This window comes from Pogoniulus pusillus, chromosome 31 (assembly GCF_015220805.1).
Source record: "Pogoniulus pusillus isolate bPogPus1 chromosome 31, bPogPus1.pri, whole genome shotgun sequence".
NCBI lineage: Eukaryota > Metazoa > Chordata > Aves > Piciformes > Lybiidae > Pogoniulus > Pogoniulus pusillus.
Genome location: NC_087294.1, coordinates 7,804,191 through 7,818,091, shown reverse-complemented (window position 1 = coordinate 7,818,091; position 13,901 = coordinate 7,804,191). Strand labels below are relative to the sequence as shown.

The following is a 13,901-nucleotide window of genomic DNA, read 5'->3' as shown; positions in this document are numbered from 1 at the left end:
ACTTCCTTATGCTCTTGGCATTTTATTGTTTGAACTGCTGTTTCAACTCCATTAACTGAGCAGTATCTTAAGAGATAAACCATGAGATAGTGTACAAGTGCTGCTTACAAGAGCATCCCTGCTTAAAAGTATCTCCAGTTCTGCTAGAGTCCATGCCTCAGGAGTCTCAGTCATTCCCACCTCCAAACCAGAGTGCCTACCTGCTTCAACCCCTCTTAACATCAAGCAAAGTTTTGGATGAGACCTCCTCAAGTTCCTCAAGGCAATACAGTTCATGCATCTGTTTTCACTGATGACACTAAGCAGCCTCTTGCACATATACTGAAGATACAACTAGCAGTTTGGCTGAGCACAGTAGTAAATATCTATTTTTTTCCCCCATGCATAAGCAAAATAGATGTTTTTGCACTCAAAGCTTCAGAGATTTTGTCAAGTTAAAATTCATGAACAACATGGCAGCACCTGGAGAAAAATATCATGAGATTTTGGCACACAGACAATTTTACAGATGGAATAAAGATATGATATGCTTCATGTCTGGGACCAAGTATTCTCTGTAGTTCATATTCCATCATTTAAGAAAAATACATTACTGCAAATCAGTAAAGGTCCTCCTTGACTAATTAAGAACAGATGAAACAGCTATTTAAAATACATTGTTCATTGGGGAAGGGGTTTCAAAGAAGGTAAATATTAAATGGCAAAAAGAAATGAAAAAAAATTTGGTGCACCAAGTAAACAGAGGACATTGACTGCAGACAAGGAGGAGTAATTGGGGAAAACCAAAGGAAACAAACCTGGCACAGCATTCTCCTGCTGACTAGGTGATTTTTAAAGTAGAAAACAGAAGCAGACAACAGCGGAAGGCTAAGAGCAGAATAAGACTGCATACATGCTAAATGCTACAAGTCACATCAAGCTGCAGATACAGCAGCTGGATGGTCCCACTTGTGGGCAAGGTACCTTGTTGTTCCAGGGAACCATGTTACAGCAGGCGCTAAGGCAAGACTGAGAGATGCAGTCTAACAGACTAGACTGGGTGAGACAAAAGGAAACAAAGAGAATGAGCGATAAAAAGGGAAAGAAAAACAAGTGAGAAGAAAAACCCACACAAAAGACATTTAACACACACAGTTAATACACACAATGCATACATTTTAGAACTCAGAGGGAATAAGAGTTTGAAAGTGACATCTAAATTTATCCTGAACTTCAGCAATACTGAGGGACAGGAATAGCTCCCGAGGTGTATCATCAACAGTTGACATGCAAGAGACGACAAGAAGGACGCTGGTCACGATACTGAGATGTGAAATCCAGATCAACAATCTAATCTCCAACAAACTCAATTAGGATCAGTACTGCAGTGGAGCTTGGATTGTGATTCATTAATGGAACTTGTAAGAAACAACACAGCAGAGTAGTACTGCTACTAGTACTAATACTTCCATTAAATTTTCTACCAGCTACCAGTCAGAGGCTTCAGTTTCCTGTGCTTTTGTTTGCTTTTCAGCTGGGCTAACTTGCCTGCCTCTCCTACTGGTTTTCCTTTCCAACAACAAATATTCTGCTTATCATAGACATTTTCTAACACTCACACAGAGTCATGTACTTTGTGGTATGAATATCACCACCCTCTGCTGCCAGACACTCACCTCCACAAAACCTAAGAATGGTTGCAGATTGAGGTCTTCTCTTGCATTCACTTAGTCACAGTTTCATAGTGTCTCCAGTGCAGGCAGACAAGTGGAGTATCTGGCTACAGATCTTTTTTTTTTTTAAAGACAGATCAAAAGGAGTGTGGAGAGATGGTTTCCACTGTGAACTTGCCATGCAGTTTTAACAGGAGTTGGCAGTTATGTGAACTGAGGAGCAAATTTCCAAACAGCAAGTAGCTATTCATCCATCCGTCTATCGTCATTCAGTTCTTGAATTTCAACTATTAGCTGCTGGATGTACACAATTTAAATGCTTCCCTTTTTTTTTTGAGTAGACAACTACACTAAAATAGCTTTCATCTAGTGGTGGTTCACATTTTCAGTCACAGGATTCTGCTGACCCCAGTTCCACACTGGTGCTGAAGAGCTATTCTGACAGCTGAAATATGACTTGCTCAAGGCGTAAGAGTTAATAGAATTACTTGGCGCTTTACCAGTGGGATTATAATTCAAATTCAGAGATCTGTTGTGCTAAGAGTTCGTTTTAAAACAAGAGCAAAATTCCAGGCAATTACAAAAAAACTGAATTAATCAAAGATGCTGGTCAAAGGACACCACTAAGCATTCATTTGTGCAATATGAAGGGAGGCTCATGCTATCTCTTGCATGGGATTGATGCCTTTTTGAGCAGCAAATTAAGAGCAGCAGGGTGAAGATTAAACTTCTGAGATAATCAGTCACATTCAAAACTGTTAGTTTGACAGCTCTCTTTTTCCACAGCTCTGAATCATCCTTTCAGCTAAAAATATTGAAAAGAGATGATTCCAATTCAAAATGTGAGTGCTATCCTATCTGTGAAACCTGATTAGCTGCAGGACTCTTTTTCAGAACACACATTAAAAATTGTTAGTAACCCGTACTGTTAGCATTCCAGGAAACCCTTAACCAGGCATGACAGGCAGCTCTTAGTCTCTAAAAGAACTCAGTCATGCTTATGTGCTCTCACTGGAATTGTTTCAAAAAAGTGTATTTATATTTTTTTTAATGCTACACTACTTTTCCATGTGCAGACATCATATGCAGCACAGTATTTGCTGGGAGGAGTCGATAAACTGTATCTGTGAATATATATGAAGTACATCAATAGCAACAATGTGCTAATACTTACCCCACCAGTTTCAATAAGGTTTTGCAAATTATCATTATAATGCACTCCACAGGATGAATGTGCTTTACATTCTCTGTTTACTGCCAGCAGATATCACACACAGCTAAACAAGATGCTCTAACATTTGCTGCCAATACACAGATAGAACGTAATCACCACCTGGATGAGAGGCTGTACATACTCCACAACTCTTTTTATTGTGTGATGAAAAGCTATGGAGGACAGATGTAGTAGTTTAAGGATTACTGGAAAATTCCAATAAGAAGAATCAAGACTTTCCTGAAAGCTCAGTGCAAAATGTAAATAAATTATAACACTGGATGTAAAAGCATAATAAAGTCTCTATCATTCATTGGCTTGCTAAGAGGGATAAAACAGCGATGTATAAACAGTTTCTCTCTGTTCACTTTGCCTTCTGTCTTCCACCTCCTCCACTGATCCTCTGTGCATAACTGCATACTAATCTCAACTGAACAGATAACAAGTGAGGCCTTGCTGGTTTTCTGTCTGGGGAGAGAGAAGAATGTGGTATTGGCCCCTTCTGGGTTTTCTTTGTCATGGGGGGAGGATTTATTTCTGTATTATTTCTACATTGATACAATTGTAAATACATGTAAATATATTTTGTGTGTATATATATATATATATATATATGTATTTAGCTTGCTGTAAATCATACCTTCATCTTACTCCCAAGTTGTCTGAGCCTGTCTGGTAAATGTTATTTGGGGGAGCAACAGAGATGAAAACACTGTATCTTTCAAACTGAGTTCTCAGGACTTCCACACTTTGTATAGAGATATTGATTTGCTCTGTACTACAGAGGTACATATGGTTTAGTAACAATTCAAATAAATTAGACTGTGTTACAATCAAGGATATCCTCCCACTCTCTGAGCAACACTAGTTTGTAGCAAAATATTCTAGAATATCTATCTTGAAAATCCCAGAAGCTCCACAATTTCAGGTTTGGATAGAGTGCATCTTCCTATTGATCCCAGCTGTAATGCCCCAGTCTGCAACACCCAAACTACCTTCTCTTTCAGAGCCCACAGGGTCAAAAGGTTCAGGAAAGAACAGGGGAGCAAAATATAGTTCTGTAATTGAAACATATATAAATTGTTGTATGCAGCAGTACATCTTCACGTGCTCAACTGTCTTTCATTACTTGCTTAATTAATTTCTAGATTCTAAGCTAAGCATACCAGAGCTGAGATGTGAGCATATAAACATGAAAACCATGAAGCAAACTGAAAACAAAACAGCTGAGGAACCCTATTTAGTGCGCAATCTTTTACTCTTCTGGATGCCTTTAGTAAAACAGCTGTGATGCAATATGACAAAGCCTTTACCTAATGAAACCTCCTAACTGCTTGTATTAGTAATTCAAAGTGTGCACAGGGTGCTGTTACAACGCGAGTACACTGATGGCTGGATAATAGCTTTTTCTGCTATTTAACTCTAAAGGTCTTCCCTTCAGATCATAGCCAACCCCCTTCTGGCTTTCACACCTTTATCTTGCCACCTGGAACTTCACAGGAGTAGCACTGGGATTTTTAAGAGGCGTAAGCCAGCTGACCTACTATCACTGGCATTCAAAGAAACAGGCACGCTTGTGATCTAGAAATCCTAACTTATTTCAACAGTATTATGGCAGGCAGCTAAACTGCACCAAGTATGTACTCCTTACAGCACTTCACATCCCACCATTACCTTTTGTTCAATTTCTTCATAATCATCCTGATAGCTTCCACAGATTGCACTGGAAGATGAAGAGAAGGTGGGGCCTTGAGAGTAATACTGTGAGCTCCGGTAGCCATCCCGTCGCAGCTTGTCACACTCTGTCAAAAGACAGTGAAAGAGGAGATGAATTCATGGCAGGGGCCATTACTGTTTACACTGAGTGTACAACAGCACTTACAAAAGTACAGAATACTCTTCTGAACGTGTTTACTATGCGTTACCATCATCTGCCTCAAGTGACAGCACCCAAAGCTGCATTTCTGGCATTTGTGTTTCCCCTTCCCTCACATACATTACAGACAAGCCCACACATAGCATGCATACACATGGCTTTTGTGCAACCCAGGAGATAGCAAAAGCTTTGGAAGGAAGAAGGAAATAGATTTATCAGAGGCCTGGCTCAATGTCTTGACAGATGGCAGCACGTTGCAGGATGGGAGATGGAAGTATGGGAGTAACACCAGGGGTCTCATTTGCCAGGCCGGTAGATACCCTTTATGTGCCTTACACTTGAAATGATGATGTTGCTCACTACTCAAGCACCATCTGCTAAATAACTTTGGCACTGACCACTTGTCTTCCTGCCTGCAGAAGAGACCATTTACTGTGATTCTGGAGAGAGGTACGCACATCACAGGGACATCACAATTTCATGTTGCTGCAGAGCACGTGTAGTTCAATAGTGAAGTTTTCAAAGTTCAGACAGAATTCAAAATGACCAAGCATGCACACTCAAAATGGCCAAAACCCCAGTCTGTATCTCATCCCCCTCAGCCAAGTTTTCCACAATCATCTCCTTGCCTAATTGATATTCAGTGTGATTGTGCTGAAGAATAACAGACGCCAGAGCATAAGGAAGAATTAAATGATCGAGATGAAGTAAACTCATCAGCCCAGGCAGACTGTTAGCTTTACATTTCCACAAGCAGATATCTAAGTCCATTGAAAGATGAGGAAAGCAAAAAGAAAATTAAGTATTTGGTACATTACTAAGGAACCAAAATTTCTGCACAGTACACTGGCATTAGCATGACACAAAGTGCTTTTATCATCACTCGCTGCAGAAAGACATCCTGTGATTGCATCACCTGTCTCCCTAACCTGATCTTTTGAATACCCCCTAAACTGGAAAACATGCAATGTTTATATTGAGGGCAAGGTTTTAGAGAGATTTTTGCCTGGCAAATGATTAAGTGGAGTTCAAATTTGCAACTCCAGCACATGTTTTATCTGTTACACTCAGATGCCTTCAAGGCTGAAGTCTGGAGGACTTCACACTGATGGGTTAACTGACCTAGAGCAGCCACAGCTCTACCCGGATTTAGTCAGTGTGGGCTCCCTGGTTATCTGCACATGCACATTGAGAAGGCAAGCTTGCAGGCTGGCAGCTACCCAATTCCAGAGCCAGACATACATCCTGGCCTATCACTTTTCTGTCTGGGGTCAAGAAGGGCAGCATGGCATGAACCTGTTCACTTTTCTCTCCATTCAAGGACAAAAGGCGGCTAAAGTGGGCTGTGAGATCCAGATCAATTGCTGCACCTCAGGAACAGAAGGTTGGTAGCCCCATTCAGCAGTTTTGCACATTTGAGTACACTGCCACTGCACGCATTCAGCAAACTGCTGCTGCAGTTCACAAGAAGGTGAAAAATGGCTGCAGGCAGTCACAGTGAAATTCCTCTACTGCCCTTCCAAATCTAGTGCTGGATCCATGCAGACCCAGCACATAACACAAACGTGAGCACCTTGATGGGCTGCTTGTTGGTTTGAGGTCCAAATCAACAGGAATAAGCAGGCTGCAGTAGAACAACAGAGTCCAGAGACTTGCATTAGCTTGTATCATGGGTTAAACGCACTCAGCTGTCAACACTGCCAAGTTTCATTTTCAGATCAGACACTAATCACCACAAAAACATATGAGGACAGCCTAAAGGGTAAAAAAGAATGCAGGGTAATTTTTTCCCTCCTGTTCTTGAGATAAGGCCCCAGGGTGCTGGCTGGCCAGTTTTGTGATTATTTGACATCAGGCATCACTGCATGCCCCTAGGCTGTTGGGCTATTACTGTGCATGATAGATGCACCCTCTGATATTAATTGCTTGACATTATTTATTCTCCTAACAAAGGAGATCATGATGATGAGTAGTGTGCTTCACAAAGCCCATAAAACCTCCAAAAACTCAAACAAGTCAACACCAAAGGTCTGAAGTCCACCACAAATTGAGGTGGACTGAAAACAAAATCCTGTCAGTTGATCAAGCCCACAACACAAGAGCCATGTAACATCAGAAGCTATCACAACGATGCTGCTGAAGGTGCCAAGAGAGCTGCAAGACAACTGCCAGGTGAACACACAGAGGTGATTCATCCCCCCAGATCAGCTTTCTCTATTTATGTACTGCCACCACACATTTTGCAGTGCTGCAGGAAACACACCGTGAATGGCAACCAAGACCAACAAACTTCAGAAGAGTTTTTAGCCATTCCTTACAACCATCCACAAGCACAACACAAACTCAATCACTGACTATGTCTAACTGAAGCTACTCTTGCTGCCAGACCAAGGGTGGCAGCTCCTGTTGAAGGACTGCTCTGGCTGGAGGCACACACCTCTCTTCTCATCAGTATTATTAAATGTGCATATGTTCTTCTGTAAGCAATTAGGCTTGCATTTCCCAGAGAAACACTGGGGCTGTAAATGTAAAAAGAACCTTAACGCTCATACTCTAGGAAAGATTCCAGACATGCTTCCTTTTTCACAGAGAAGCAACACCTTGTTCTATCCCTACAATCCCAACAGGGAGGAGGAACAACACACACTGTTAGCAAAAATGTTCTTGCAGTTATGCAGGTTATTTCAGAGACTGAAAGCTGACTGGGGAATAAAAAGATACAGCCAGTTCCAGTTGTTAATAAGCTTCAGTTTTAAGAATGTGAGCCAAGGCCATAAAAGCTCTTAGATTCAGCAGCAGAGATGCCATTATCTACCATGCAAAGCAGCCTTTCCATATCTCTATCCAAGAACTGCAGGGGCAAACTTTAGGAGACTGCACCAGGCAGGACACAAACACCTGTTCCAGAAGATGTGTCTGACAGTTCAACTCTGCAGCACATGGAGTACACTCAACATCACATAATCACAGAACAGGTTCAGATGAAATGACCCTGCCAGAAGCAGGCACTATGTCAAGTTGCTCAAAGCCTCATATAATCTGGTTTTGAACACTCCCAGGGAGAGGGCATCCACAACTTCTCCAGCCACTCTGTTTCAGTGCCTCACCACCCTCACAGTAAAAAATTTCTTCCCTATATCTAATCTAAATCTACCCTTTCCCAACTTGAAACGGTTACCCCTTGTCCTATCACCATACTCCCTGCTAAAGAGTCCTTCACCATGTTTCCTGTAGGCCCCCTCTAAGTACTGGAAAACTGTGATAAGGTTTCCCTGGAGCCTTCTCTTCTCCAGGCTGAACAAACACAACTCTCTCAGCTTGTCCTCACAGGGCAGGTGATCCAGCCCACTGATCATCTTTGTGGCTCTTCTCTGCACCCACTTGAGCAGGTCCATGTCTGTCTTACACTAAACACCCCAGAGCTAAGCACATTACTCCAGGTAGTGTCTCTTGCAATAATATTGTTGTGTTCCTGGTGAAGCAGTTCCATTTACACAAACACTGACCATTCACCTGGAAAGCCCAGGGAAGAGCCAATTGCAATCAGTGGCTGAACTTGGCAGCATTATAGCACAAAGATACAACATCCTTCCCTCCATCTCCCAGGTGCTTCTGAGGATGAGTGTGCAGGGGTGCTGCCTGTCATCAGCCCTGCAAATGCTTTTCTGGCTAGGTAAAATCACAGATCAGTTCTTGTCCTTCTCCTCCTATATTGATGATACATTACATTTCAAATTCCTGTTTTCTTCTGCATCATAATATTGTTTAAAATGCTGCTAGTCAGATTACATTACAATACAATTTACCCACACTTAGATCATACAAGCTAAAACCTTCCCAGAGAAGGAAATGTTGCCTAAAGTTGAGTTTTGTTGTTCACAGAGTGGTTTTAGTTAAGCATGAAGAAAGTGCATGGGAAATGCGGTCAAAAGCCTTTTGAAGGCCCCCTCATGATTTCTACAGTTATTAGAACAGGGTAGATCTGCTGTCCAGGACATGGAAGATGGAAGTCAATGTGTTAGAGCTGTCATATGATATATCCAACCATCCGCATGCCCCCTCGGGACTGCACTGCCACTGGCTTTGCTAAATCCTGGCATCAGACAGGCATGCTGGGGACATGCTTCTCACTAACAACAGGCGTCTGCATCACCCTTTTCTGCTCATTTCCCTCCCACTAAATAAGCAGGGGAAAGGGCAGGCACCAGTAGCACCATGCTGAGAGCAAGGGTACAAGTAAACCAACAGTGATTCATCACTCTGAGCCACAGGCAGTGGATTCAGCTCTGCTCAGAATAACTTGACCCCTCTATGTAAAAGCTTATGGGCTCTGTGACAGGCAGTGAGACCCAGTGTATGAAAATACCTTCAAGCCTCTCAGCCCAGATCTTCTCTCCATTTCATATGGGGAACTAGTACATAAATGCATTTGGCCCTGAGCTGGTAATGCACAGTTGTGAGTCTCACATACAGAGGTGATTTACTGCTTTTCCAACAACTCAAAGCCACATTCTTACATGATAACTTGATCCACAAATCACCAGAATGAACAGAAGGCACAGCACTGATACCTCAGTAATTCGTCTGACATGGTATTACTGTGGAAAACCAGGATTAACATTTACCTTGTCTGCTTAGTTAGACCTATACAGCACATTGCTCCTAGACAGAAGGAAGGCTGAGTTTGATGGGAGGGGATGGATGCATTGGCCTTTCTCCTCTTCATTCCTGATGAGCTTCCTAACACTCAAACTAGCTGCAATATCTTAAAACTTGATATGAAGGAAAATGCATTATCCTGCCAGCAGCAGAAGTGGTAAAAAGCAGATGGATTCATGGTAATAATCAGAAGTTTTCCCTTTTAAAAAATTATTTTATCATAAATTAATTGTGCAAGGCAAAGTGTCATTTTTCATGAGCTTCTTCATAAAACTATGCTTCTCCCTGCCAGGGTCTGGGCACCATATATTGCTATGGCTGCAGGGAGAAATAGCATTGGCAGCCCAGGGAGGTGGTAGAGTCACCATCCCTGGAGGTGTTCAAAATAAGACTGGATGAGGAACTTAGTGCCATGGTCTAGTTGATTGGACAGGGCTGGGTGCTAGGTTGGACTGGATGATCTTGGAGGTCTCTTCCAACCTGCTTGATTCTATGATTCTATGAAAAGTTCCAGAGGCTGGTTTTCAGGGCTGGACCCTATCTGAGCCTGGAACACCTCCCCAAGGTACAGCCTCAGCAGCAGTGCAGAGCCACAGCTTCCTGACACTACTCTGGACCAGTCTTCCAGGCCTTAGGGCTGAAATGCAGTCACCACTCAGTAAATTAGCCTTAATGAGATTACTTGTATAAGCAAACACTGCTCATGTGACTGTTGCAAGATCAGGTCTTAAGCTCTGTAGTTGTCCACATCCACACATAAACACTTCAGGCACACTCTTGCATGCATTGTTTCTAATTATTTATGAGTTAACCATTAAAGACAACAGCTAAAGAATTAAGCTACCACAATATTTACAGGTGTAAACTTGGAAACTTGTCATGGAGGTTATTCAGACATCTGAACAGCTCTGACTTCCTTGGCATCACTAGCCATCTCACTGAATTGGTCAAGCAACCAAAGACAGAAAGATAACAGCCCAGAAACATCTGAATTCTCCTCCTATCAAAGAACAGCACCTGAAACTTCAGACTAATTGCTAAACCCCAATGTCAGTCAGATAAGAGACAGCTTCCCAGAGAGAGGAAAAGACTTACATCTACCTAGCAGAGCTGCCTGAAGCCTCCGAGGTAGAGAGCACCCAGCACAGAAAGGGGAAGGATCAGTACACATTTTGCTTGCCTTTGCACTATACCCTGTTGTCTCCTTGTCAGCAAGAAGGGACAAGGGACCAGCTGGCAGCTGCATCTGCATGCTTAAAAATTTTCTCAGCTAAAGGCAGGATAACTTTATGGCAGAAGCTTTCATGCTGTAACCTGTATTTTGTAGAAGGGGATTCCCCTACTCGCCTCCTTTTATTTCGTACTACTAGAGAGAGGCTATAAACATCAACAGTCAGCTAAACTGTCAACTACAGACATAAATCTGCTGACCAGAAAATTGAAACACATTTATCCATTTCAACAACCCCCATTTCTGGGGTTGTTTAGCCTGGAGAAGAGGAGGCTCAGGGGGGACCTCACTGCTGTCTACAACTACCTGAAGGGAGGTTGTAGCCAGGTGGGGTTTGGTCTCTTCTCCCAGACAAGCAGCAACAGGACAAGGGGACACAGTCTCAAGTTGTGCCAGGGAAGGTCTAGGCTGGATGTTAGGAGGAAGTTCTTAGCAGAGAGAGTGACTGGCTTTGGAATGGGCTGCCCAGGGAGGTGGTGGAGTCACCATCCCTGGAGGTGTTCAAGAAAAGCCTGGGTGAGGCACTTAGTGCCATGGTCTAGTTGACTGGCTAGGGCTGGGTGCTAGGTTGAATTGGATGAATTTGGAGGTCTCTTCCAACCTGGCTGATTCTATAATTCATTCACTGCACAAAAACTGTTCTACTCCCTGAGGTCAGAAATCCTTTTTTTCCCTCCCTGTCTTCAAACATTGTAGTCAATCCCTTCCATATATACCCACACACCTTGTTCCTCCCTAAGTCACAACCACAAACACTGCCTTATAAGTTGCTTTTAAACATTACACCTAACCCCAAACAGACCCCAGCACACTTTTGCCTTATAAAAGAAAACTTTGACAAAGGGATGACCTGTTACATTGCAGGTCACATAGCAACTAAATAATCAGGATGTGCATAATATTGATGGGTTTTGTTTTAAAAGACCCTTCTGTTCCAAAGCTGATAAATAAGTGCAGAGCACTTTGATTTACCTCATGCATATTTTAAGTTTGTTTGTCCAGTTGAACTAAAGCAAATATGACCTCGTGGGCTTCTGACAGACTGGTATGGATGTCAGAAGACCTGGAATTTCCTACCAGACATTGCTTCACCCAAGCAAATAATTTTGGATTAGATTCAGTCAAGAACTTCTATCTGTAGAGAGAAACAACACAATTGATGTACATGCCTCCTAAATTAAAGGTCCAAATAGGTAGTTACACTTTGTCTGCAGCATACATACACATAGTGAAGCATCTTAGGATAAAAACAACTAAGGGAGAACTTGGGGTGCCTCAACTCTTACCCCTCCCACACCAGGAATGACCAATGCTTGGTCCAGTGCTGTGGCCATCTCTTTTCATGAGAAGCAGGAGAATACAACAGGGGTTTCAACATCATTAGTTCTGAAGATAATAGGCTTTTCATCCAACAGCTGCTGAAAACAAACTGCTGCAAGTTGAAGCACTTTTCAGGAGGTACAAATTAGAAATCTTTAAGAATAAGGTGAGCACAGGCTGAATCTCCAGCTTCTGAAGAACATGCTCTGAACGTTTCACAAGAAGACTGTCACCTGAAATGCAGCAGTCAGAGGTACATTTGTCTGGTACTAGCAGCACTGGTGCACACTGAGACATGCTCTAAGCACACCTACCAAACTGGGACAGAATTGGGTGCAGTTGCCTCTCTGCCTGCCTGCAGTGCTATAGCAAGATGTCAATAAAACCAGGGTTAACTCTGCCTACAGAGTTAACTAGGAATTTCAGGGAGGTAACTTTTCAAGATAAAGAGCTTATTTACAATTACTATGCCTGGGACTGTAATTAAAACAGACACCATAGCTCAAAGGTCTTCTTGGTTAGTAAAGCTAACTAAAATTACTACCTTTCACTCTGTGCCTCCTTATGACTATCTCATTTGGAACTGGGGGTAAGAATGCACAGGTCTCTGTGTATGGATGAAACAAGTTGTATAAAAGCAGAGCTGAACAAAGGCAATCCTGTTGTTTTCAACAAGTATCTCATGCTAAAGCCAAATGTGACTTTTTAAAGAAGACAACTCAATTTAACTCCAGTGAAGTATCTATTTTTGTCTCTGGATCTAAATACGAGGCAGACAGCTTGCCTCTGTTACTTTGCAGTCCTCCCAAAAATTCATTCAGCCTGGATCAAATCCCATTTCCCTTAAATGTATAAATCCCCATATCATCTGCAGAACTTAAATATCACAGAGAGTACTTCTATATCAAAGCTTTAAAATATGTTGCAAAGCCATAGCAATGATGCACTTGTTACAGTTCAGTTGTTACACCAAGGCTGACTGCAAAGCAAGTTCATGAACTTCAGCTGTGATATATTCAGTGCACTATTTTGCTCAGACTCCTGGTTTAATGGGTCAGGAATTTCAACAGATGTACTACCCATAACAGCCCAGCTGAAAAAAGCTTCTGCTCAACAGTTTGATATAGATGTTCTGGCTAGTACTAGCCTTTGTCAGGACAGATCCTTTCCTTACTATTCCCTTCTCCACCTCTAAAATGAATTTTGTATTGCTGTTTCTAGATCTTTATTTTTATCAGCCTGGAGATAGTGAACATTGGTACCCAACACACTTCCTCCACAATGCAAGTGCCATATAAAGTGTCAAGTTTTTAACCCACCAGCAAAACTTAATCATTTACTGCATTGCCTTCTTATCTGATGAGTAACAAGAAAGTTTTATCAGACTTTTAAAAAACTGTTCTGTAGGTTCCATCTCTTGAATAAGCAGCCAAGGGCAGCTACACAAGTAGCTTTTAAGGACACATGCCGTGTGGAGTTTCCCAGAAACAAGTATGTTTCTCCATAGGAAGAAGGTAACCTTAACAGAGGGCTGTTTGTGATGGAGAAGTCTCTTGAATGGAGACTTCGAGAAGTCTAACTGAAAGCAATCAAATGTATTTATGTTAGGTCTATTCCCCACCAGTGCATGAGTGCACACTCTCCTTGGGAAGGATGTTCTGACATGGGAACTGCAGGCCCAGTCAGGCTGGGAAACCCACCCTTCCAGATCAGCATCTCCAAGCTACTTCAGGGCTCAGCAACACCAGGAAGGGGGCATAAAAGCGCAACACTGAAGTAAAGCAAGGATGCAGATAATTTATTTTCAAGGGTTCAAATCAGATGCAAGTCTTTAAGAAGGACCCAAACTAAAGTGAACTTTGCACTGTGAAAATATCTTTAACAAGGTTAAGTCACTGCAAACCCACTGATAATTCCTTTTTCTTTTCTTGAAGCTTTTAAAAAACAAAT

General features: G+C 42.2%; 1 protein-coding gene across 4 annotated transcripts in view; it reads right to left on the bottom strand.

Annotated features, from left to right (window-relative positions):
• Positions 1-13,901, bottom strand: part of LOC135189282 (NHS-like protein 1) — a 114,697-nt gene that overhangs the window by 32,354 nt on the left and 68,442 nt on the right. For all 4 annotated transcript variants that reach the window (XM_064169460.1, XM_064169462.1, XM_064169461.1 and 1 more), the window contains exon 3: positions 4,540-4,667. In XM_064169460.1, the coding sequence (XP_064025530.1) occupies positions 4,540-4,667 (128 nt within the window). The remainder of the gene's footprint in view (positions 1-4,539; positions 4,668-13,901) is intronic.